Raw genomic sequence first — 23,193 nt, 5'->3', positions numbered from 1 at the left:
ATTCATATATTTTATTTATTTAAATAATTATTATATCTTTTTTTTTTTTTTTTAAAAAACTATTTTTATTTTATATTTTTTTTTCTTTTTTTTTTCTGTATATATATAAATTGATATTATTTTATGGAAGTTTTGAAACAGCAAGAGTAATTTTTTGATTGTGTTGAATGAAAATATTACTAAAAATAAAAAATAAAAGGTTAATATAAATAGAATTTCTATAGTAATTTCTAAAAATAAATTCTTACGTAGTATCAGTTTCGATTGTAACAGAGGCAACTTCGGAACCTTCTGATAATTGTCTGGATTTATCTAATAATGATTTATAAAAACCTGCATTATTATTTTGACCTGGACCATGAGCTAAAAGTGTTATAAAACAGGGTTAGAAATCTAAAAATTCGTTTTATAAATGGTCATTCATTGAATAAATAAATAAATACCTTTTAAACAAAGTCCATTTTCATCAACAACTGAATATCCAACAACACCATTTTGTTGTGAGCTATTTAAAAAAAAGAAAAAAAGAAAATTATTATTAGTTTGCTGTTGCATAATCAATCGTTTTATTGTTTTATATAACTATAGTAATCATAATAACCATAATAATCACAATGTTAAATAGTTATTATTTTTATTAATATTATTAATATTATTAATATTTCTTTATTAAATAACTATAAAACTATTTAACACATATAATGAAGTTACAGTCATTATGATTGTGATTATTTTTATTGTTGTAATTATTTTAAAAAAAAACTAAAAAAATTTTAAATGAATCATACAGGTGATTAAAAGTTTCTGATAATTGTTTATCCATCTTATATAGTTTGCTTTTATCTAATTTAATTTTATAAAATAAAAAAAGAAAAAAAAAAAGTTTAAAGAAAAAGAAAATAAATTTTAAAAAAAAAAAAAATAAAAAAAATTAAAAAAATAAAAAATATTTTTTTTAATTTTTTATTTTTTATTTTTTTTAAATTTATTTTCTTTTCAATATTAAAAAAATCAGTAATCGAAATCATAAAGCAATTATACCAATCATATATTGATATTTTTATTGTTTTATATTTATTGTAACATAGTTTATTTATTTATTTATATATATTAATATATTTCAAAGTTCTGAATGAATGGATGGAGATAATCAATCAGTTATCCCGGCAAGTGGTTCATGGAGAAAACTAGCATTGGTGACAGGGAAAAGATATAAAAAGAATTTAATTTCATTCGAAAGACTACTAGATAGAACCATAGATAATATATCAACTGCTACTCAATCAAATGTAATTAAAAAAAATAAAAAAAATTTTAAAATTTAAAATTTAAATATTAAAAAAAAATCATTTATTTTTACAATTTAGATTTCAAACCAAATTTTAATATCAGATACATCAACAAAAAGAGATGTTTGTAGAGTTGTACAGGTTAAAAAATCAGAAAAAACTTCAATTGAAAGCAAACCACTCGTAACAGTTGTAAAAGAGTTTATACAAGAATCAACATTTAAATCATTATCATGGTTTAACGATTCAATGATTGCAGGTTCAATAGATGGCCAAATATTTTACTATCAAAATAACCCAAATTCAACAGACGATCCTGAATTAAGAGAAACATTTATACACACAAAACTTAAAGGTATTAAAGAGGTATCTCAAACTATTGGTTCAACAGGTTTTAATACAGTAGTTAAATCAGTATCAATTAATAAATTGAATCCAGAAACATTTTCATCGTTAGAGAATAACTACTATCATATTTGGGATTTCTCGGATGCAGTTCGTCCAACTATTTCATATAAAGTTTCAGATCAACCAATTTATTGTTCAAAATGGTCACCACATTCAAAAAACTACTCATTAATTGGTGGTTCTGAAAATTCCATAAGAATAACAGATACTAGATTAATGAGTAGCTATGGTACAACTAGAAAATCACCAACTGTTTGGAGCAACCATTTATCGGCCAATTCAACCAATACATCATCATTACTCTCAACTGTTTCTGTTAAAAATGTCGCATGGCATCCATTTGTACCCTATTGGTTCGCATCAGCAAGCGATAATGGTGAAATTTCAATGTGGGATCTTCGTTCAACTGCCGAGCCAATTATTAGTTTCTTTGGTCATTCAAGTTCAATTTCAAATATCGACTGGTGTCCTACTCATAGCGAACTATTGGTTAGTTCGGGTATCGATGGTGAATATAAAATGTGGAGTCTCATGAATGAACCACACTACAACCTATTTCAAAAGGATGAAGTATCACCTTTTATTTACTCTGGTTTCTTTGAAAATGATGGTTATAATAATTTTGGTGTTAATCAAGCCGGTGAAATTTACTATGCAGATATCAATCCTAAATTTATGAATCCAATTATTCACTCAAAATTTGAAAAAAAAGAAAAATCAGAAAGAGTAGCAGAACATTTAATTTATAATAGAGATTTCACTCAAGGTTTCGAAAAAGCAATTCAATTAGCAAATAAACACTCAAGAACAGGAACTACAGAAAGCCTTGAAAAAGCTAAAACTCTTCTTTCGCTTTGTTTCCAACAAAACATCGATGATAGTTTATCTGACGTATTAAAATCAACAATACTCAAAGTAAATTGTAAAAAAGAAACACTCAAAGAAATTGAAGCATATGCCTACTATATTCCTCCAACCTATTATGAAAAATACTCCACACAACTATCAACCAATTTAATGACCAAAATTAAAGAGCTTAAAGTAAACCTCGATATTCAATATCATATCAAGAGTTTCAAGGGTGGTGAGGAAATAACAGATATCGAACGTGATGTGCTCATGATATTAAAGGGTGACCATAATAGTATAAGAATGGAAACAATTTTAGAATTAGTAGAGGTACTTTTAAATTATAACACAACCAAATGCTTCCAATTTGCAATTCAAGTAGTAGAAATATTTAAAACAAAGCTTAATTATTGTATGCCAATCGTTCGTCTACTCTTACACCCAAGTATATTTGAAAAGAAATACCAATTAGGAGACTCGACCAATAGTTTGGGTAGTCCACTTTTAAACACTAGTGGCACAATTGAAAAACCATCATCTCTATCATCATCATCACCATCCATCTCATCTAATACTCCACCACCAGCATCACCATTTAAAAAAGATCATATTAGAAGTGGTTCTGTTTCAAGTGGGGCCAATAATAGCAATAGTAATAGTAATACCCCCTCACCATCATTGGGAAGATCTACTCCCAGTGGTGGAGGTCTAAGAGATTCATCTGGCTCAGTACCACCACCAATCGTTTATGGTAACGGAGATTTGGAGGAAATGAAACTTAATGAATACTTGACCAATGCCGATCAAATTATTCAACAACTATCTTTCATGAAAGACTTTTTACGACTTTTAAATAGCCCAACCCCAATTAAGGATGCAAGTATGGGACCAGATGTAGATGATATTATCGACTTCTCTTCTAAAAATAGACTAAACATCGTTCTTTCAATGCCAATCAATAGAATTTATTTAGAAATACTTCAATCTTTTCATATTTTCGATCAATTTTATATAATCCTATTCAACCTTTTAAATGCAGTCACCGAAGAATTCGAATTTAACCAATATTTAAATGAACGCTATGAAATCTTAACTCCAGAGTTTTTATATTATATTAAAGAAAGTCAAACCAGAGATAAACTAAAAGTATACGATACAGAACGTTATTCAACTCCACTCTTAACAATTGTTTCTATTCTTTATAATGTTCAACCACAAGCAATTCCATTAGAGCTTTATGAAACTCTTTTACAATCATTACCAGTTTTCATCGAAGAAATTGATAACTCTCTTATATCTACTATACAACAACCCGACCCATCAAGCCATCTACCAGGTAAAGCTCAATCTACCCAGAAGGCTCAATCAATAGCAGACTCCATTAAAAATATTACAACCGAAAAACTACCACCTTCAACTCCTGGTTTAAATAGAAGATCTGTAGCACTCTCGAAACCAATATCTCCACAATCTAGTTCATCTAAAATTTCACCCGAACTAGCTACTCAATTACAAAACCTTAATACAGTTTTAAACAAATATATATACTAAAAATATAAATTATAAATAAATATTTTTTTTTATTTTTTTGGTTATTTAACTGAATTTCTTAAAAAAATAGCCCTGTCAGATTGCCCTAAAATATTGCTCTAAAATTTGTTACTTTATTTGAAAAACAGAAGATATGGTAAAAAAAAAGACATTTGTATTGAAAAAAATACTTATACATGTCGATGATTTGAAAAAAAATAAAAAAAAACAAAGGAAATTGAATTTATTTATTTACAGGTATATGCACTAAAATTACATTGATTAAATAATATTTGACAAATTATTGATGGTTTGAAAAGAAACTCTATAAAACTTTTTCAAATAACTCAACAGCTTCTTTTGGAGCAGTTTTTCTTATGATTACTGAAAAGAAACAATGGAGATGGGTTTCATTACCAGAAGTACCGACAATAATTGGCCATTTTGATTTTGCTGGAATTAAATAATCTGTTGGTTGTAAAAAACGAGCTGTAATCAAAAAAAAAACAAATGATAAATTAGATTTAAAAAAAATGAAAAGGATAATTAATAGTTTTACTTACTTCTACCCTTGACAGTTTCACAAATATCAAAACATTTATCGTATGATGGCATATTAAACTTCTCTGCCATAATTTTACAAAGATCTCTGGCGGTATCAGTATTTGAAACTTTAACACTTTTATAGGATTCACCTCTAAAGAAAACCTTTAAAACTTCGGAGGAATTCATTAAAATGCCACCCTTAACAGTATCATATCCAGACATCTTTGGTGAGGTTGCTGATGAGGCACCACTGGTACTTGCAGACTCTACCATCTGTCTCTTTAAAGTTGAAACCTGTTGTTGATATTGCTCTTCTTTTTGCTTGATTTCTTTTTGTTGTTCTTCCAATTGTTCTTCAGATTGGGAAGTTTTACCCTCAGATGCTAGTACCATTTCTCTTTGAAACCAACCTTGAGCATAATCGTATGGTGCAAAACCATTATTATCTTGAATTTTAATATTACCACCATGACGAATTAACCACAATGCTAAAATATCGTATCTGTTGGTTACCAAAGAGTGCAATGGTGTTACACCTCTATTATCTTGTACATTAACATCTGCTCCTCTTGATACTAAAAGTTCGATAATTTGTTTATTTCCCCTTGAACATGCTATATGTAACGCTGTTGTACCCTTGTCAAACTCCATCATATTGATATCAACACCACAATCTAAAATTTCTCTTAATTTTTTTGTATCATTATTTGCTGCACTTTTAATTAAGTCATAATCAAACTTTTCTAACATTTTTTATTTTTTTACTATTTTATTATTAATATTATTTATACTATTATTTTTACTATTATTTAGTTTAAAGTCTTTAAATTGCGAATAATAAAACTGAAATTATAAAAATAAAATTTAAAAAAAAAAAAATTTTAAAAAAATTTTTTAAAAAAAAACCTACTTAAAAAATGGGTTGATGGTTTTATAATAATAATAATATTTAAAAAACAAATAAAATGAGTGTTAACACAAACCATTATTTATCTATTAGGATTTTTTTTTTTTTATAATTTATTATATATAAATATATTGTTTTTATTTTTTTATTATATTTTTTTTTTTTAAATTTTTTTTGAATCTTTTTTATTTATATCATTCCATTATTTATTTATTTATTATTTATTATTTAATTTTATTATTTAACAAAAACTTCAGAAACATCTTTTAATAAAGCTACTCTAGTACGAGATAATTTTACACCTAAAATTGGAGCAGTGTAACTTGCTTTTTCAGCATTTAATAATTTTGCATAAAAGAAATCTTTGAAAGCTTGATCTTTTTTAAAGAGACCATTTGAGGGCATAGCAGGACCAAATTCAGGGACAGAATCTTTGGAGACGACTGCCATTTTATAGTAACGTTGACCTGGGTCAGATTCGAGTGTGGTGGCTTTAACTAAGAGTACAACGTGAACTTGACGTGAACTAATGGTGGTTGGACGATAAACAGTATCGCCATCTTGGAAAACGATGACAACTATATCATTACCAATGTGACGTTTTCTTTCAAGTTGTTGTTTATCTTTTTCATTGAATGGTAACATACATGATACATGATACATAACTTCGTTATTATTCCAACGTTGATATATTGAGTGTGATCCTGTTGTGCCAGTACGAACATCAAGACCTGCTCTGAAATGTTGCCATCCTTCTAATGGTACACGTTCACCAATAAAATCTAAAAACTCTTCAAATTCTGGACTTGTTTTAACATTTGAAAACATTTCATCCTCTTTATTTTGTCCCTCTTGAGCATATAAAATTCCAAATTTAAATCCTTTAATTGTTTGTTTCTCTTCGAGATTCATAAATGCTTGTGATACTCCGTTATCTGTAATTAATTTTAATCCATTATAATTGCCTATTGATTTTAATATATCATATGGACTTGGACCTGTTCTAAATATTCTTCTCCACCATGATGCTTTAATATTTTCGATTGGTATTTTAACTCTTTGATTACCCTATTTAATAAAAAAATTAAAAAAAATATAAAAAAATTAATATATTTTTGGAGGGAATAAAAATGGGGGGTGAATTGATATGATAATAACGTACTGCTTGTGTTCTGACTAATGCTAAATAATTTTTTCCTTCTTTATCTGTTACAATCGAAATACCTATTGGTCCATTTGGTGATGATGGTGGTGATAAAAAGTTATAATGTTCTAAAAAAAAAAACAAATTAATATTTATAATATAAAAGTTTTTTTTTTTTTTTTTTTAACTACATACGAATATTTAAAAAGTTTTCTCTGTAATAAATTGAATCATTGTCTGAAAGATCAAATACACCTTCTAATAAATTTGGAACATTGCAATCAAAAACTTGAGCTGGTTCTGGACCATTACCTTCAATTAAATATCCTACGGCTGGCGCAATCATTTTTATATATTTATTATTTGATTTTTATAGAGTAATTTTTACAGATATTAAATTGCTTATTATTATAATTTGTTGATCCTGTTTTCTGATTATTATCTATACAGTATAAATTTTAGCAATTCCCAGTTTTTTGGTTTAATTTGTGGGTGTGTTTGTTTGAATTTAAATAAATAACTAATATTATACTAAATTGAATATAATATTTTAAAATTTTAAGTTTCTGTGACTTGACTGTTGTTAAGTTGTAGTTGCTGTTTGAATTTTTGATATTCTTCTACCTTATACATAAATATATATAATTTTTATTGTTGAAAGATTATATATATATAATATTGAGATATTTTTTTTAAAATGAGGGTGTTATACAAATATATATGAAAAAAAGGATTATTATCTAAAATTAGTATGTATGCACACTATATAAACTAATATTATTACTATTATTTTGTGTTATTTTATGAGATATTTTGTTATTTTTGATAAATAAACAAATTTTTTTTTTATATAATATTTTTTATTTATATCAAAAAAAAAAAAAAAAAAAAAAAAGGAAATGGAAAAAAGAAAAAAAAAAGGATAAAAACAACACAATTATATACAAATATATTATATATATGAGATATGATTCGTGGATGAATGTGTTATGTGATGGTGTGTTTTATTTATTGTTTTTTTTTGTTATAAAGAGTTTTTTTTTATTTTTAATTTTTAAAATTTTTTTTTTTTTTCAAAATAAAAGCAGTTTAGCCAAAAAAAATTTGAAAAAATTTAAAAAAAAATTTTTATTTTTTTTTTATTTTTTTTTATTTTTTTTTTTTTATTTTAAAATTAAAATTTTTTTTTTTATATATATAGTCCAATGATTGACAATCACAATATTTTGATTGGCTGGGTGGGGCTTTTTTTCATTCAAAGATTTTAAAAAAAAAAAAAAAAAAAAAACAATAAATAAAAATAAAATAAACAAATTTTTACTATATTATTATTATCATTATAAGTGATTTATGATGTAGGGTAATATGATTTTTTTTTAGTTTTTGTTTTTCTTTGTGTTTGATTATAAATTACACAAATTAAAGCACAAAAGTGATGCTGTTTTTTTTTTTTTTTAAGAATAATTTACCTTTAAAAAAAAAATAATAAAAACCTCTTTTTAACTTGACCTGCTTCTTTTTATATATTATATTTTTTTTTTTTCTTTTCTTCAATTTGTTCGTTTTTATCTATCCTGTTAAATATTTTTTTTTTTTTTATTTTTAATTTTACTATATTACAATTATATTATTACAAACATATATACACTAAAAGGTTATTTTTTTTTTTTTATCCAAAGTAAAGAAAAAGAAGTTAGTTTTTTTTTTTTTTTTTTTTTTATTATCAATTTTAAAACAAAACTATAAAAAATAATAAATGAGGAAAGAGATATGTGAAATTAAAATTTTTAAAAAAAAAATTAAAAGTGATTAAATGGAATGAATTGATTTTTTTTTTTTTATAAAATATTATTAATGATAAAAACAAAAAAAAAAATGATTTAATAAATATATATATATAGTAAGTAAATTTAAGTATTATATTTTTTACTTTATATTAAAAAAACAAACAAAAAAAAAAAAAAAAATAAAATAAAATTTTTGATATAAAAAAAAAAAGAAAATAAAAAATGATATTAAAAACAAATAAAAAATAATAAAAAATTATTGATTGTTATTGTGGGTAAATAAATGTTATAATCGCAGTCACCAAATGTTAACTTAACTGTTCGTATACATGTAATTTATTTTTTAATGTGTATCATATTATTATTAATATTGGTGGTTGTTTTATTTAAATTTTTATTTATTTTTTAAAAAAAATTTAAATAAAAAACAGACACACACATACACACACACACACAAAAGACACAGACATAAACACACACACTGTTACATTTCTATATTACATAGTATATTTAATTATTTTTAATTATTTTATTTAATTTATTTATTTATTTAATTATTTATTTATTTATTTGTTTATTTATTTATTTATTTTTTTATAAAAAAAATATGTAATATGTTAACACACATAAACATACAATTGAAAATAATAATTTATATATTTATTTAAATGAAAAGAGGTTAATAATAAAAAACTAAATTATAGATTGATAAAAATTATACATTAATATTTATAATTATGTTTATTTTATAATAGTATTTATTGGTTTGGTTTAGTTTGATTTGATTTAAATTGGTTTGATTTGATTTGGTTTGGTTTGGTTTGGTTATTGTTTTCTTGCTTTATTATTTTAAAAATATATAATAGCTTAAAAGTATAGTTTTAAATATATTTTACAAGGTTATTTTTTATCAAATATATTTATATTTACAGTTATTAAAAGGTATAGTTTAAAAACAAAATAAAAGGTGAACAAAACCTATTTTTTTTTATTTTTTTTTTTTTTTTATTATAATTATTTTTATTTTAATTAATTTTAATATTTCATCAAAATCAAAATCAAAATAATAATATTAAAAAAATGAATAATATTTAAAAAAAAAGAGATCTGAACCTGATTTTAAGGGTGATCTCTTTTCTTGTTTTTCATTAGTGGGTGAAAAACAAGAAAATTTTTAAATTAAAATTTTTAATATAAATTATTTTTATAATATCAATTTTATTTTATTTAAATTTAAAGTAATGATGATTTATATAGTTTGGACATTTCTAATTTAAAATTTTTACACATTATAAAAAGTCAACCAAAGAGAGACGATAAGATTATGAATATGAGGAAGAGTTATAATTATAAAAAAATTTTAGATCTTTGGTCTATTTTTTTATGACTATGCCTATGGGCACAAAAATTGAGGTTCAATCTATTTAAACATTTATAACTACACATTTTTATATAAAGTATTTTTTTTAAAAAAAAGTTAAAATAAAACTTATTTTATATTTTTTAAAATTTTTTTTTTTTTTTACCGAATTTTATTTTTTCCCATAATACCTCAGACTGAGTTTTTTAAATAAATGGTTTTTTTATGTGTAATTTTCTTTTAGGTTTATGGAGAGTGAAGAAATGAGACATCTTTATTATAAAGAAAGGTGACTATCCTTGTCATTCATTCAAATCTGACTCCTTTTGCTTTACCTCAACCTTTTATAAATAAAAAAATAATAAAAAAAATAAAATAAAGTTGATGTGTTATTGTTTACACTTTAATATATTTTTTTATAAAACATAGAGAACTTTTTTTTTTTTTTTTTTATCTTTTGTTTTTTATTTTTATTTTTTTAGGGTTGATTAGTAATATTTCTTTTTTAATCTAAATATTCAATTTAAGAATAAAGTTATAATATGATTAATAATCATTTGATTTATTTGTTTTATTAATTAATTTTATTTTATTTTGAAAAACTATAAATTGAATTATTTTTTTTGAAATTATTTATTTATATCAAAAATTTATATTTTAAAATAGTATTTTAATAAATAGTTAAAACAAATATTTCTAAACAAAATTATTTTTTTAATTTAATTAAACAATGAAATTCATTTTTATTTTATTAGGTTTATTATTAAGTGTTGCAGTATCATCTGCATCATTATATCCATGTGGTCCACATAGTTGCCCACCAAACCAAGTATGTCGTCAAATTGATAGTGTTTGCAATTGTATTCCAATCAATGATTGTCATGAAGTTACATTGACCTTCAAATTTATTGGCTCCTGGAAAGATGGTTCACGTAATGATAAAGTATATTCCCAATATGATGTTATCATCACCAATAATTTGAACCGTGACATTAAAAATATCTACATTGGCAGTGACTACACTCTTAGACTTCGTGATGGTACTTCAATTTGGAATGTTGTACGTTTACCAAATGGAGTTTTAACTCTTCCATCTTACCAACCATCCATCAATTCTAATGCACAATACACTTTTGGTTTCATTATTGAAGGTACTCAACGTCCAAATTTACAAGTTCTTTCTGTTACATTTTAAAAAAATGTGATTTGAAAAAAAAAAAAAAAAAAACAATAAATAGTAAAAAAATTGTTTTTTCAAATAATAGTTTTTATTAATAAATAAAATCGATTATTTCATTAAAAAAAAAGAAATACTAATAGCCATTTATTTGAAATTATACACACACACAAATTTATTTTTTTTTACTTTTTTCAAAAAAATTAATTATTTTTTTATTTTTTTTTTCATTTTAAAATTTTTTTATTTTTTTAATTTTCATTTTTTAATATTAAATAACATACAATGAACAGTCAAATATTTAAAATTATAAATAAAAATAACCTTATCAAAACTATAAATAATTTTAATAAATGTTATTATTCAACATCAATTAAAAAACCATCAAGTTTTAATAAATCACAAAATATATTCGATAAACCATTAAGAAGAGTATTTTTTAATGTACCAGGCAGCGATAGAAGAAAAATTGACAAAGCCATTGCATTATCAGATAAAATCGACTCAATTGTATTGGATATAGAAGATGGTGTAGCAATTAATAAAAAAGAAGAAGCTAGAGAAATGATTAAGAAATCTGTAGTCGAAGATTCATTTGGTAAAGCAGAATTATTGGTTAGAGTTAATAGTGTCGATAGTGGTTTACTCGAAGCTGACATTGATATGATTGCAAAGATACCAACCTATATCGATGGCATTGTCATTCCAAAAGTAGAGCATCCATACCATTTACATTATATAACATTATTACTCAGAGAGAAATGTGGTGATAAGAATGCCGCCAATTTAAAGTTTATGGCATGTGTCGAATCAGCAATCAGCGTTATCAATTTAAAGGATATTTGTAATTATAGTTTAGGTACCGATACACCATCACAATTAAATGCATTAATATTTGCCTCAGAGGACTATTGTGCAGATACTGGTATCACTCGTACTCCTTCCGCCACCGAGTTGTTATATGCTCGTAGTAGCGTAGTTAATCATGCTGTAGCTCATGGTTTACAGGCTATCGATATGGTTTGCATAAACTATAAAGATCAAGAAGCTCTTAAAAAAGAAACACTTGAAGGTGTCCACTTGGGTTTCCACGGTAAGCAAGCTATTCATCCAAATCAAATCGAAATCATCAACGATTGTTTTAGACCATCATTAGAAAAATTCAGATTTGCATCTAAAATCGTAGAAGAGAACGAAATTCATCAATCACAAGGCAAAGGTGCTTTCGAAATTGATGGTAAGATGATTGATATGCCAATGGTAAAATGGGCTAAAAAAGTATTATCAATTGAAACATTTTATCCACCAAGAGAAGAAGAAGAAGATCAATAAAAATAACAATATTTAATTTACCAATTTTAAATTTTTTTTTTTATATTTTAAATTTTTATTTATTTATTTTTTAAAATCTTGTTTAAAAATAAATTCATTGATTAATGAATTTTTATAGGTTGAATTCTTTTTACAAGAGTTTTCGCATGTATAAATTGATAAAACACCAAAATCAATGTCTATTGTACTCATAAGTTGTTGATCCATACCAAGGAAATAAAGTAATGGAGGAAGAATTTGGAATTCAAATTTACGATTACCACCACAATTTTCGCAACATGGAACTTCTTGGGGATTTTGTTTATCTGTTTCTGAAACCCAAACAATTGGGTAATTTGGATCTCTGCAATATCTTAATACTTGATCTTGGTCCTTTGCTAAAATACGTCTAAAGTAAAGTAATTGTTTATCTTTGATATTTAAAAAGGTTTCGTCGTTGAAGCCACCACTTTTACCAGTTTCGCCTACATAATCTTCAAAGTCTTTAATTGTATCTGGATCGTTGGTTGTAATTTCCTTGGTGATCATTAAGTCTTTACATTGGCTCATCTTAACAACATTTCCATGTTCATCGATTTCAACATCATCTGCATCATCATCTTCATGCTCTTCCTCGTCGTCCTCATCATCTTGGTCTGCACCACTGGCACCACTTGATGATCCATAATTATGATACATTGGGAAATCAAGTAATTCCATTGTTTCGTTTATAAGTTCAAACTCTTTAAAAAGGAAATCTACTTGTTTTTTACTTGGTAATTTATCTGATGGTGTGTCTGGTTTCTCTTTTAATATTTTACATTGTTCACGATGTCCTAAATCCCAATCGGCTTGCTGATGCTCTTTGCAACAATAATTTACTTTTTGACAACCTGCACATTTTGATTTTGAATGTAAACCACAAAACTCACATGTGGTTTGTCTATTTACTAAATATTTCTCTTCGCTGATACTATAACCTTCCTCATATTTTCTTTCTTCTGCATCCTCTGGATAGTATTCGTTAACTTGTTCAAGTTGTGATCTAATTGCTTTATAATAATTACAACCACCATTTTGACAACAAAATATAAATACTGAACGATGATGGCACTCTTTCTTTTCATCCCATGGTGCATAAATTTGTAATAAAAATGACATTTGTTTTGAACATTTTTCACATAATAACTCCTCTCTTTTTGGTATATTACCTAAATCTAACCATGCCTTTAATATTGAATAAATATTAATATATTAAATTAATTATTATATCTATTGCTATAAATTTTATTTTATACTTACTGGTTTACCACCAATTTTATTTGGGAAATAATTACTTGTTAATTCATCTTTATTAATTGGTTCCTCTAAAAAACCCAATACAACATCCATTTATTTATTATTTTTTTTTGTTAGTAACACAAAAATATATTCGTTCGTTTGTTAATATTACGAAAAAAATTTTAAAAAAAATTTTTTAAAAAAAAAAATTTTATTTTTTAATTTTATTTTTTTTCTGTTTATTTTTTAACTGTAACTATCATTATCTATTTGATTTCCTTTACTGTTTTTATTATTTATTTTATTATTCCAAATAAATATGGTAAAATAAATAATAAAAGCAGTAAAGGAAATAGATAGAAATAATGACAAAAAACTATAAAAATAATATTTACAACCACACTACCAGTTTTTTATGCATACCTAGTTGTAAAACAACAGTTTTATTTTTTTTAATATATGTCTCTTTTATTATAATAATTTTTTTTTTTTTTGATATCAAATCAACATGGTTTATATATTATTATTTTAAAAAAAATCTAAAAAAAATTAATTTATTTTGAAAATATTTAAAATAAAAAAAAATTAATAAAAAAAATTATTTTTTTTTCAAAAAATAAATTAAATATTTTAAAAAAAAAAAAAAAAAAAAAATAATTTCACAATTTTCCTAACATAAATATAAAAGAAATAAATAAAAAACTTTATAGTTTATACACTTCTTTTTCGATAATTTATAATTATTTGTGTTTCATTATACCCCACACAATCAAAATCTATTTTTTTTTTTTTATTAATTTTATTTTTATTTTTTTAAATTTAATTTAATTTTATTTGTATTTTTGTATTTTTTTTTTAATTTTTTAAAATTAATACTTCTCTTTTCGAATTACACACATACACCACATATATTAGCAAATAATTGTTTTTATTCATACATAGAACAACAGAAAGAAAATGGATAGTAGTTTAGCAGATAAATCACAAGGTGAAATTATAGAAGAGCTTCAAAGACAGTTAGTAGTTGAAAAAAATAGAAATAAAACTTTAACTGAAGAGATTAAGCATCTTAGGGAACAACATGCTAGAATTGTAAGTATTTTTTTAAAACCATCACAACTTATTATTATTTATTTATTAATTAATTAATTTTTTTTTTTTTTTTAACATTTAGCAAATTGTTACTGAAAATGAAGAAGAATATATTACAAATAAATTTATGAAATATTTAAATCAATTAAAAAAAGAAAAAGAAGAACTTGCCCTTAAAGTAGAACAAGAAGAAGAGTACCTAACCAATACATTACAGAAAAAAATGTTAGCAGTAAGTATAAACTAAATAATATTATTTAATATACAATGGTATTAATGTCATTATATTTTTTAGATAATGAAAGAAAAGGTCGATCTTGAAAATCAATTAGAGCAAGAGGAGGAATTTATTGTTAATAAATTACAAAAGCAAATTCAAGAAGTTATGAAAGATAAAAAGTAAGTTTGTTTGTAATAGTTATAATAATAGCAAAAATTAATCATTTTATTTATTTTATTATTATTATTATTATTATTTAGGGTTTTAGAAAAAAGATTAGAAAATGAAATAAATGATCATAAATATTTATTAAAGTTAGAAGATGAAGTGATCGAATTAAGAGATAAAATTAAAGAATTGGAGAAAGAACAAGGTGAAGGTATTGCAAAGAAAGAGGATATTGATGCATTAAAAGCTGAAAACTTTGTACTTGGTCAAAAAATTATTAGGGAACAAGAAAAACTTTCAAAAGTTAATTCTGAAAATACTAGATTAATGTCAAATTTAGAAATTGATGACGAAAGGTAAAAACAAATATATAGCCATCACAAAAAAAAAAGTATATTAACTCTTTTTTTTTTTATAATTTATATAGAAACTTTAATAAATCTAAAAGAAATAGAAGTATTTCATTTCCAAATGAAAGATTAGCATCTTCAAACTCATCAATATCATCAGCATCATCATCTTCTTCATCTATTTCATCTTTAGCAAACAATATTAATACATCACCAACTATCACCACCAGCAGTAGTTGCAGCAGCACATGCAGCAGTAGTAATAATAGCAAAATAGTTGTAAACTCTGTACCAATCACCAGATCAAGATCATCATCATCAAATTCAAATCCATGCTTAGTTAGTAAACTCTTAAAGGAAGGTTGGATGAAGAGAAAATTCCCAGAGGGAAAATTGGAAAAAAGATTCTATGAAATCTCAACTGATGGTGAATTAAAGGAATATATAGACGATGCCAAACAATTATTGGTCCAAAGTATTGATCTCGATACTGTATCAAAAGTTGATATCGTTGCCGATCCACAACACAACGGATATAGCGATTTAGAAATTCACATCTCTCATAGTTCAAAACCAGAAATAGTTATCCTTTCAAACTATACAGAAGAAATTAACGATTGGAAACTTTTAATTTCAGATTTAATACCATCTCCAAAGCATCATTAGTCAATAAAATAAATAATAACAATAACAATAATGACAAAATATAAAAATACAATTTTCATCATTTTTATAATCAAATTATATAACCAAAGATTATATAGCCTGTATCTTTAAAAATTATAAAAAAAATAAATACAAGATTAATTATTTTAAAATTTTAATTTTTTTATTTAATAAGTTTAAAAAAAATGATTTTATTTATATAACACCTCATATATTTTAAGTTTGTCACTAGACTTTTGTGTTAAATATTTATATGCCCTATCGATATATTCATTATTATTATTATTATTATCATTATTATTATTATTTTTTAAATAAAAATTATAAAGGTATTTAAATATTTTTGCAATTATGATTTGTTTATCTAAACTAGCGATTGTTACTGTTTGGTCAAATTTGAAGAAAAAGGAATTTAAAATAAAACTTTGATAATATTTGGAGAGAATTTTATATTTTTCTATATCTATTAAATTTTTAAATTTGGAGACTGTGAAATTATAAAATGATTCTTTATCTGTTGGTTCTGATATTATATATCTATGATTCTCATAAATATAATTTATAATTTCTATATTAGATTGGTTAAATAATGTTGAATATTCTATTTTTTTCAAATCGTCATAATTGTTTAAAATAAATTGAATAAAAGAGAAGTTGGGGCTATCAGGGTCCATCGAAAATTCTAAAACCTTGTTAATATCAAATGGTTGTTGTCTGTTATTTTTGATTTGAATTAGTCTTGAAAGTTCTTGGACATCATCTGATACTGTAACAAATAAATCAATATCAATATCAATTTGTGGCTCCTTTTCCATTAAATTTAATATATAGCCAATTTCGTTTAAAGAAACTAAAAGTCTATAGAATTTGTTGAGGTATCCATTTGATGATTTTTGAAGTAAAAATTTGATTATCATTGAAAATAACTTCTCCACCGTAGAGTCTGTGATACATTTAATTGTAAAAGTATCTATTATTGAGTTAATTATTGTTCTTGGGGTTGATCTAAATGCTAAACTTACAAATGGATCACCTGATAAAAATTTTGAAAAAGATATTATATTTAGTGCCGAATAAGAAGGAAATAATTGCATAGCAAGTGTTGTTAGAAGTACCGTTGAAAGCTTATTTGATTTCGAATGCAAAGCAGATATAGTGAAGATAAATGAGTGATTATCATATTTCATTGAAAACTTGTCGTATAATTGATTCATACTAATAATCGAATAAATACTAAAGTTTCTATCGGTGCAATGTAGCATCCTATTATAAATATATTTGAACAAAGGTGATAATGATTGGTGGAGCTTTGTATCTATATGTGTGAATAGAAATTGGGCGAAGCTGTAGTCTATATCAAATGAAGCGGATCCATTTCGGCTTTCTTTGCGATTTTCATTAAGCAATTGAATAATTTCTTCACTAATTTCTGTTATTAAAGGCCCGCTTGGTTTTGATACTGAAAAATTATCTATAAGAACCTTTATAAAAAAACCAGCTTTGTCTGGTTGTAATCTCTCTGAATGTGAAAGATATAAAAGATTGGTTGCTATCTTTAATGTATCTTTTGCTGATATTTGATTTATTTTTGATATCTCTCTTCTGAGATGTTCCTCTTCGCTACCTCCTAGATCCAAGATCCTTTTGAAAAAATAGATAAAAGATGAAAGCACTTTGGACTTTAATATTGGTGAAAAGTTCTTATAGTCAGACTCACTTAAATATTCTAACAATGAGCAAACCAAACTAAGGTCCGTTGATTTAAAACTGTGTTCCATGCCATCATCCATAAAAGTGTCCTTTGAAGTTCTATTGATATATTTCAGTGTATCCAAATCACAATTATAAATTGATTTAATAAATGTATTTGAATAAATTGTGGACTTTGGTATTTGAGGTAACTTTTTTCTAAAATAATCTAGTAACTCTAGTGTTTCATATGTGATTATATTGAAATTTAAAATGAAAATTGAATTGTTTTTAATGAAATAGTCAATTTCTGAATTTTCTTTAAAATGAATTAAAAAATCTTTGATATGGTCTTGATATAACTGGTTATTGTTTTTTGTAAAGTTTATTAAACCACTATTATTACTATTACTGATGTTATTTGTTATATTGGAAGATGATAATGGTGAAGCCATATTTATTTTTTTTAAAATATTGTCGATATACCATTGGATTATTTTGAAAGGTAAGGCTATTTTAATTTTTTTTGGATTTAAAACTAAATTTTGTCTAAAAACACCCTTGACTAAAAGAATTGAATCTAAAGTTTTTACATTCAGTTGAACCCATAGGGATGATTTTAAAATAACTTTATCTGATGTTATAATGTTATTGTTATTATTATTTGTATTAATATTACTAGATTTGTTACTATTAGCTGATGTTGGAAGTGGTATTGCTGATTTGTTAGTTGGGCTGTTATGATTATTAAATTGAGAATAATATAAACTTAAGAATTCTGGTATTCTTTCTTGGTTTTTTAGAATGACTTCAACTATATGGCTTTCCTCTATTACACTATTGATATGATATTTAGTTAGCCCGGTATCAATGAATTCCTCTTGAAAATCTTCTTTTTCTTCTTTTTCTTTTTCTTTTATGAGTTGCTCTTGCTTCTTTAGAAGGTATTTAAAACAATTTACACTAAACACTAATAAAATTATTAGTAAAAGAAATGCAATAATTTATATATTGGTTATGACTAAATATAAAACTCTTACCTTTAAATGTATATGACAATACTAAATTATTATTTAAATCTTCTATTGGGTCATCATATTCTAAAAGATATTGAAAATATAAAAAGGTTGATTGAGACTCCTCGACCAAAATTCTTTTTAGTTGTTTCTTTACAGTATATTCATCAACACCACTATTAATTGACTCTAAAGCTGAGGTGATTTTAGACTCTACTTGGTTTGATAAATCATAAAACTCCTCCTCCTCTTTTTTGGATGGCCCATGAGTCTCCATATCATAAACACTAATTTCAATATTTTGAGTATCCTTTTTATTTTTACTGCAGAGTTTAAAAAAAATATCTAGATAAAATTTCAACTCTTTGACTGATCTATCTTTATTACCATCATAGATTTTTAAGAGCATTTCAAATTTGTTTAACTCTATAGCGCCAACACAGCAAAATTCGTTTAATAATCTATACTGGAAATCTATATCACTGAAAATGTTGATAAATTCTTTGAATGCTATTGGTCTGTAATCAATTTGTTGATTGGTGTGATTATTTTTTGATTTGATTTTTTTATTTGGTCTTATTGATAGAGATGATGATTTATTATTTTCCAAATACATTGAAACTTGTGGATGGTTAAAAAATAATTGAACCATATCTTGCTTGTCAGTAATCTTACTATTATAGGTTATACGATAAACCGCATCTGATAAAACATGATTATCTATTACTATTCTATAATTTGTTAGCTGATTTTTTGGATCTAAAACGAATTTAAAAACATCTTGGCTGGAATTCAAAACACTGTAAATTTTCAAAGGACCAAGAGAATCTTTGGGAAACTGATGAAGGATGATACCCAATGCTGTAACATTGCTCTCTTCAATTGCCATTTTTAATAGATCAAATGGAGCTACCTCCTCCTCCTTTTCTTTTATAAACAATGTAAGTAATTCTTTTTCGTACCATTTATTGCAATCTTTTATTAATGCTGTAATTGAGAGCCTGTCCAACTGTAAATATTCTTTTCCTTTTAATTTTGAATAAAGCAGTGAATATAATTTTTTTTCAGTTATAAAATCTAGTTTATATATATTTTTAAATTTAATTTTTCTGATTTCATTTGTTTCTAAAAAATTTATAATTTTATTAAATAGAAATTTATTATGAAAAACTTTAAAAAACAAATCCTCATGATTTTCCATTTTATAATACAAATAATAAATATATATATAATGTGCAAAAAAAAAAATAAAAAACAAATTTGTGTGTGAAGTGTAAAAAAATAAAAAATTTAAAAAATAAATTAAATTTTTTTTTATTTTTAAAAAAAAAATTTTAAAAGAAATTAATTAATTCACAGAAATATTAAAAAAAAAAAGGGCAACTTACATAATAATTCAATTATAATAAATAAATCTTTGTTTGGTAAAAATAAAAAAAATTACCAAAATAAAATTTTATGTTCTCAAAAATATAATTAAAAAAAAAAAAAGTAAATTAAAAGAAAGAGCGAAAGGAAAAGTGTGAAAAAGTAGGCGAAAAAAAGGTGAAGTTTGAAATGGAATATATAAAAAATAAAGGTTATTGAGGTTTTGTTTTGACTGGTTGTGTTTTTATCATAATGTTTTTGTGAGTGTGTGATTTTTAATCGGTAATGGAATATTTATTAAAGTCTAGATTTTTTTTTTTGTTTTTAAGGGGGGAGGGGGAGGGGTGACAAACAATCAAAAATGATCGTAAGTTTTAAATTTATTTAACTTTTTTTTTTTTTCTTTTTTTTTGATTTGATTTGGTTCTATTATAAACTGGATGTTGTTGCTGATATTATTATTACTACTAAACTATTATTATAATATTTTCTAAAAAAAAACTGATGTTTACTATTAATTTTTGAATTTAAAAAATCTCCAAATAAAAACCAATGCAATAAATTCTATTGATATGATGATTGATGGAATATTGAATTTTTAAAATAACTATTGATATTGTACAAGGAAGTTGTTGGTGATGTTACTGATATTGTAGTTTGGATGTTGTTTTTTTTTTTTTTTTTTTTTTTTGGTTGTTTTATAAATTTAAAAAATTGACCAAGTTGACATGACGAAATCTCTAAACCGTTTTTAAACTACTTTGATAAATTATGAATGTGAATTCGATATTTATCATACCGCAAGTGATACTAAAATTAATCTTTTAACATAAAAGATTTTTAATATCTGGGGTAACACAAGTAATTGGTTTGAGAGTTAAGCCATCATTCTTTTGTTGATAGGACTCTTCATTATAGGCTCTACATTGAATTGGATCAATGGTTTTCTTATTATTATTGTTGTTGAAAACAAAATTAACACCGTTGTTGTTGTTGCTGCTGCTGCCGCTATTGTTTTCATTATTATTGATAATAAGATTGAAGTGGTGATTTGATTTCTTGGCGTTGTGATGGCTGCTACTACCTTCATTATCGGATGAGTTTGGTGTAAGTGAGAAGTTATCAAATCTATGCTTCTTGATTGAATTGAAGCCAAATGAGTAAGGTGATGAGCTTGAAGAATCACTATCGGGATGTTGATCATCGCAACAAGAAGAACTATCCTCACTATTTCTCTTTTTGGAAACCTTTGAAAGATTTCTAATGATTTCTTCTTCAACCTCTTGATATGATGGAGATGAAGTTGGTGAAGTTTGAGAACTACTACAAGCGGCTGGGCTATCTTTTGAAATTGAAAGATATAGTCCCTCTCTTGGGCTTATAGAAGATGATGATTGATATGAGGCTTTAGAAGCCAACATTCTTGGTGATAACTTGCTCATGGAGTATGAGTTCATTTCTTCACGATGGCTTGTTGGGTACTTAAGTTGTTGTTGTTGTTGATGATGATGGTGTGATGGTGATTGTGGTGGGTGGAATTGTGATGGTTGTTGGTAATGGTTTTGTGGTGATGGCGGTTGTTGACTATGATGATGATGAGCTGATCCACCATGGTGATTATGATGAATTGGGGCTGAGTGGGCAACATGTTGATATTGTTGGGATTGCTGTGAACCATATCTATGCTCACCCATTTGATTACTGTGATTGTTATAAACAGCATTATTATAATGATTTGGTGAATAATGTTGTGGATAGGAGAGAGGTGATGATGGAGGGCTTTGATTATTATGATATTGATTGTGATATTGTTGTTGCATTATATATGGTTGTTGATTTTGTTGTTGTTGTATTATGTATTGTTGATTTTGTTGCATATAAGATGATTGTCTTTGTTGCATCATATATTGTTGATTTTGTTGTTGATTTTGTGGGATATAAGGTGGTTGTCTTTGTTGTTGTTGATTACCATATTGTTGTTTATTTGATGGTGATGGAGGTTGTTGTGGTTGTTGGTTATTATTTGCTAGATGATGGTGATAATGATTAGGTTGGGTGGTATAGAAACTTGGTGGCTTTGGTGAAGATTTATTTGATTTCTTTTGTAAAATAAAAATTGTGTCCATATTTCTGGTGAATGACAAGTTTGCAGCCATTAAGTTATTCTCAATATCTCTAAGAGAAGTTCCTAATCTTTCATGGTTATGAGCGATCCATTCTGATAATGCAATATTGACCAAGTCAATATGATTTAATGCAACCAAACCATGTAAAGGTGATACACCACTATTAGCACTATTACTATTATTTGAACCACTATTATTTAAACCATTATTACTACTACTATGAATATTGATGTTACCAATACTAACACTGGTACTATTATTATTATTATTATTATTATTATTATTATTATTATTATTATTATTATTATTATTATTATTATTATTATTGTTATTATTATTACCACTAAAAGAATTACTATTTGGTGAAGATGGTATTGAATCACTTGAAGAATTTATGGATGAAGGTGTACTTTGATTTTCTGTATTATATTGAGTAGTTGCCCAATTGATAAAATGTAATGAACTTAATCTTGCTTTTGATTTTTCATTGATTAAAAGACGATAACCTTCATGTTTTTTAGTGAGACGATTAAATCTACCACGAAGTGTTGAAAGATTAACTTGAAATAATGTAGCTAAAGTTCTATCTGGGAAATAAATTGGATCACCTGCCTTATTGCAAAAATATTGAACTGTTGATATTTCATGAGTTTTACTAACTACAATTTCATACTCTTGAACAAATAAATCTTTTGTATCATTATCGTCTATAGGAATACCATTATCCGAACCTGATAATTGGGTGTTTGTTTGTTGTTGTTGTTGTATAGGTGTTGTTGAGGATGTCATTTGTAAGTGGTGGTGCTTTTAATTTGGATATTGTGTGGGGGGTATAATGTAAAAAAAAAAGAAAATAATTTATTTTCTCTTTTTCTTTTTTTTTTTGTTAATTAATTTGATTAAATTGAT

At 24.8% G+C, this 23,193-nt stretch overlaps 10 protein-coding genes across 10 annotated transcripts; 4 read left to right on the top strand and 6 right to left on the bottom strand.

Annotated features, from left to right (window-relative positions):
* Positions 1-121: 121 nt before the first annotated feature.
* DICPUDRAFT_87541 (uncharacterized protein) lies at positions 122-823 on the bottom strand (the record flags this gene model as incomplete). The annotated part of the gene is made up of 4 exons (XM_003287277.1): positions 122-179; positions 249-363; positions 444-505; positions 789-823. The coding sequence occupies 4 exons, from the start codon at positions 821-823 to the stop codon at positions 122-124; spliced, it is 270 nt and encodes an 89-aa protein (XP_003287325.1).
* Positions 824-1,136: 313 nt separating this feature from the next.
* On the top strand, positions 1,137-4,097 carry DICPUDRAFT_151427 (uncharacterized protein; the record flags this gene model as incomplete). The annotated part of the gene is made up of 2 exons (XM_003287289.1): positions 1,137-1,289; positions 1,368-4,097. The coding sequence occupies 2 exons, from the start codon at positions 1,137-1,139 to the stop codon at positions 4,095-4,097; spliced, it is 2,883 nt and encodes a 960-aa protein (XP_003287337.1).
* A 304-nt stretch (positions 4,098-4,401) lies between these two features.
* On the bottom strand, positions 4,402-5,372 carry DICPUDRAFT_151426 (uncharacterized protein; the record flags this gene model as incomplete). Its single annotated transcript, XM_003287276.1, has 2 exons — positions 4,402-4,565; positions 4,640-5,372. 2 exons carry the CDS (start codon positions 5,370-5,372, stop codon positions 4,402-4,404), a joined length of 897 nt encoding a protein of 298 aa, XP_003287324.1.
* A 265-nt stretch (positions 5,373-5,637) lies between these two features.
* On the bottom strand, positions 5,638-7,019 carry DICPUDRAFT_54771 (uncharacterized protein; the record flags this gene model as incomplete). Its single annotated transcript, XM_003287275.1, has 3 exons — positions 5,638-6,597; positions 6,692-6,801; positions 6,869-7,019. 3 exons carry the CDS (start codon positions 7,017-7,019, stop codon positions 5,767-5,769), a joined length of 1,092 nt encoding a protein of 363 aa, XP_003287323.1. The 3' UTR covers positions 5,638-5,766.
* A 3,531-nt stretch (positions 7,020-10,550) lies between these two features.
* Positions 10,551-11,015, top strand: DICPUDRAFT_78182 (uncharacterized protein; the record flags this gene model as incomplete). Its single annotated transcript, XM_003287288.1, has 1 exon — positions 10,551-11,015. The coding sequence occupies one exon, from the start codon at positions 10,551-10,553 to the stop codon at positions 11,013-11,015; it is 465 nt and encodes a 154-aa protein (XP_003287336.1).
* Positions 11,016-11,282: 267 nt separating this feature from the next.
* DICPUDRAFT_32306 (uncharacterized protein) lies at positions 11,283-12,329 on the top strand (the record flags this gene model as incomplete). Its single annotated transcript, XM_003287287.1, has 1 exon — positions 11,283-12,329. The coding sequence occupies one exon, from the start codon at positions 11,283-11,285 to the stop codon at positions 12,327-12,329; it is 1,047 nt and encodes a 348-aa protein (XP_003287335.1).
* Positions 12,330-12,392: 63 nt separating this feature from the next.
* Positions 12,393-13,700, bottom strand: DICPUDRAFT_87536 (uncharacterized protein; the record flags this gene model as incomplete). The annotated part of the gene is made up of 2 exons (XM_003287274.1): positions 12,393-13,535; positions 13,611-13,700. 2 exons carry the CDS (start codon positions 13,698-13,700, stop codon positions 12,393-12,395), a joined length of 1,233 nt encoding a protein of 410 aa, XP_003287322.1.
* Positions 13,701-14,446: 746 nt separating this feature from the next.
* DICPUDRAFT_94376 (uncharacterized protein) lies at positions 14,447-16,085 on the top strand (the record flags this gene model as incomplete). Its single annotated transcript, XM_003287286.1, has 5 exons — positions 14,447-14,681; positions 14,764-14,913; positions 14,977-15,080; positions 15,162-15,425; positions 15,497-16,085. The coding sequence occupies exons 1-5, from the start codon at positions 14,547-14,549 to the stop codon at positions 16,083-16,085; spliced, it is 1,242 nt and encodes a 413-aa protein (XP_003287334.1). The 5' UTR covers positions 14,447-14,546.
* A 143-nt stretch (positions 16,086-16,228) lies between these two features.
* DICPUDRAFT_91893 (uncharacterized protein) lies at positions 16,229-17,029 on the bottom strand. The gene has a single exon (XM_003287273.1). The coding sequence runs from the start codon at positions 17,000-17,002 to the stop codon at positions 16,277-16,279; it is 726 nt and encodes a 241-aa protein (XP_003287321.1). The 5' UTR covers positions 17,003-17,029; the 3' UTR covers positions 16,229-16,276.
* Positions 17,030-20,982: 3,953 nt separating this feature from the next.
* DICPUDRAFT_151419 (uncharacterized protein) lies at positions 20,983-23,073 on the bottom strand (the record flags this gene model as incomplete). Its single annotated transcript, XM_003287272.1, has 1 exon — positions 20,983-23,073. One exon carries the CDS (start codon positions 23,071-23,073, stop codon positions 20,983-20,985), a length of 2,091 nt encoding a protein of 696 aa, XP_003287320.1.
* Positions 23,074-23,193: the final 120 nt, after the last annotated feature.

The sequence above is a fragment of the Dictyostelium purpureum genome, assembly GCF_000190715.1.
Source record: "Dictyostelium purpureum unplaced genomic scaffold DICPUscaffold_96, whole genome shotgun sequence".
Lineage (NCBI taxonomy): Eukaryota > Evosea > Eumycetozoa > Dictyosteliales > Dictyosteliaceae > Dictyostelium > Dictyostelium purpureum.
The sequence above is the reverse complement of the archived record's forward strand: the minus strand, read 5'-3'. Positions and strand labels throughout refer to the sequence as shown.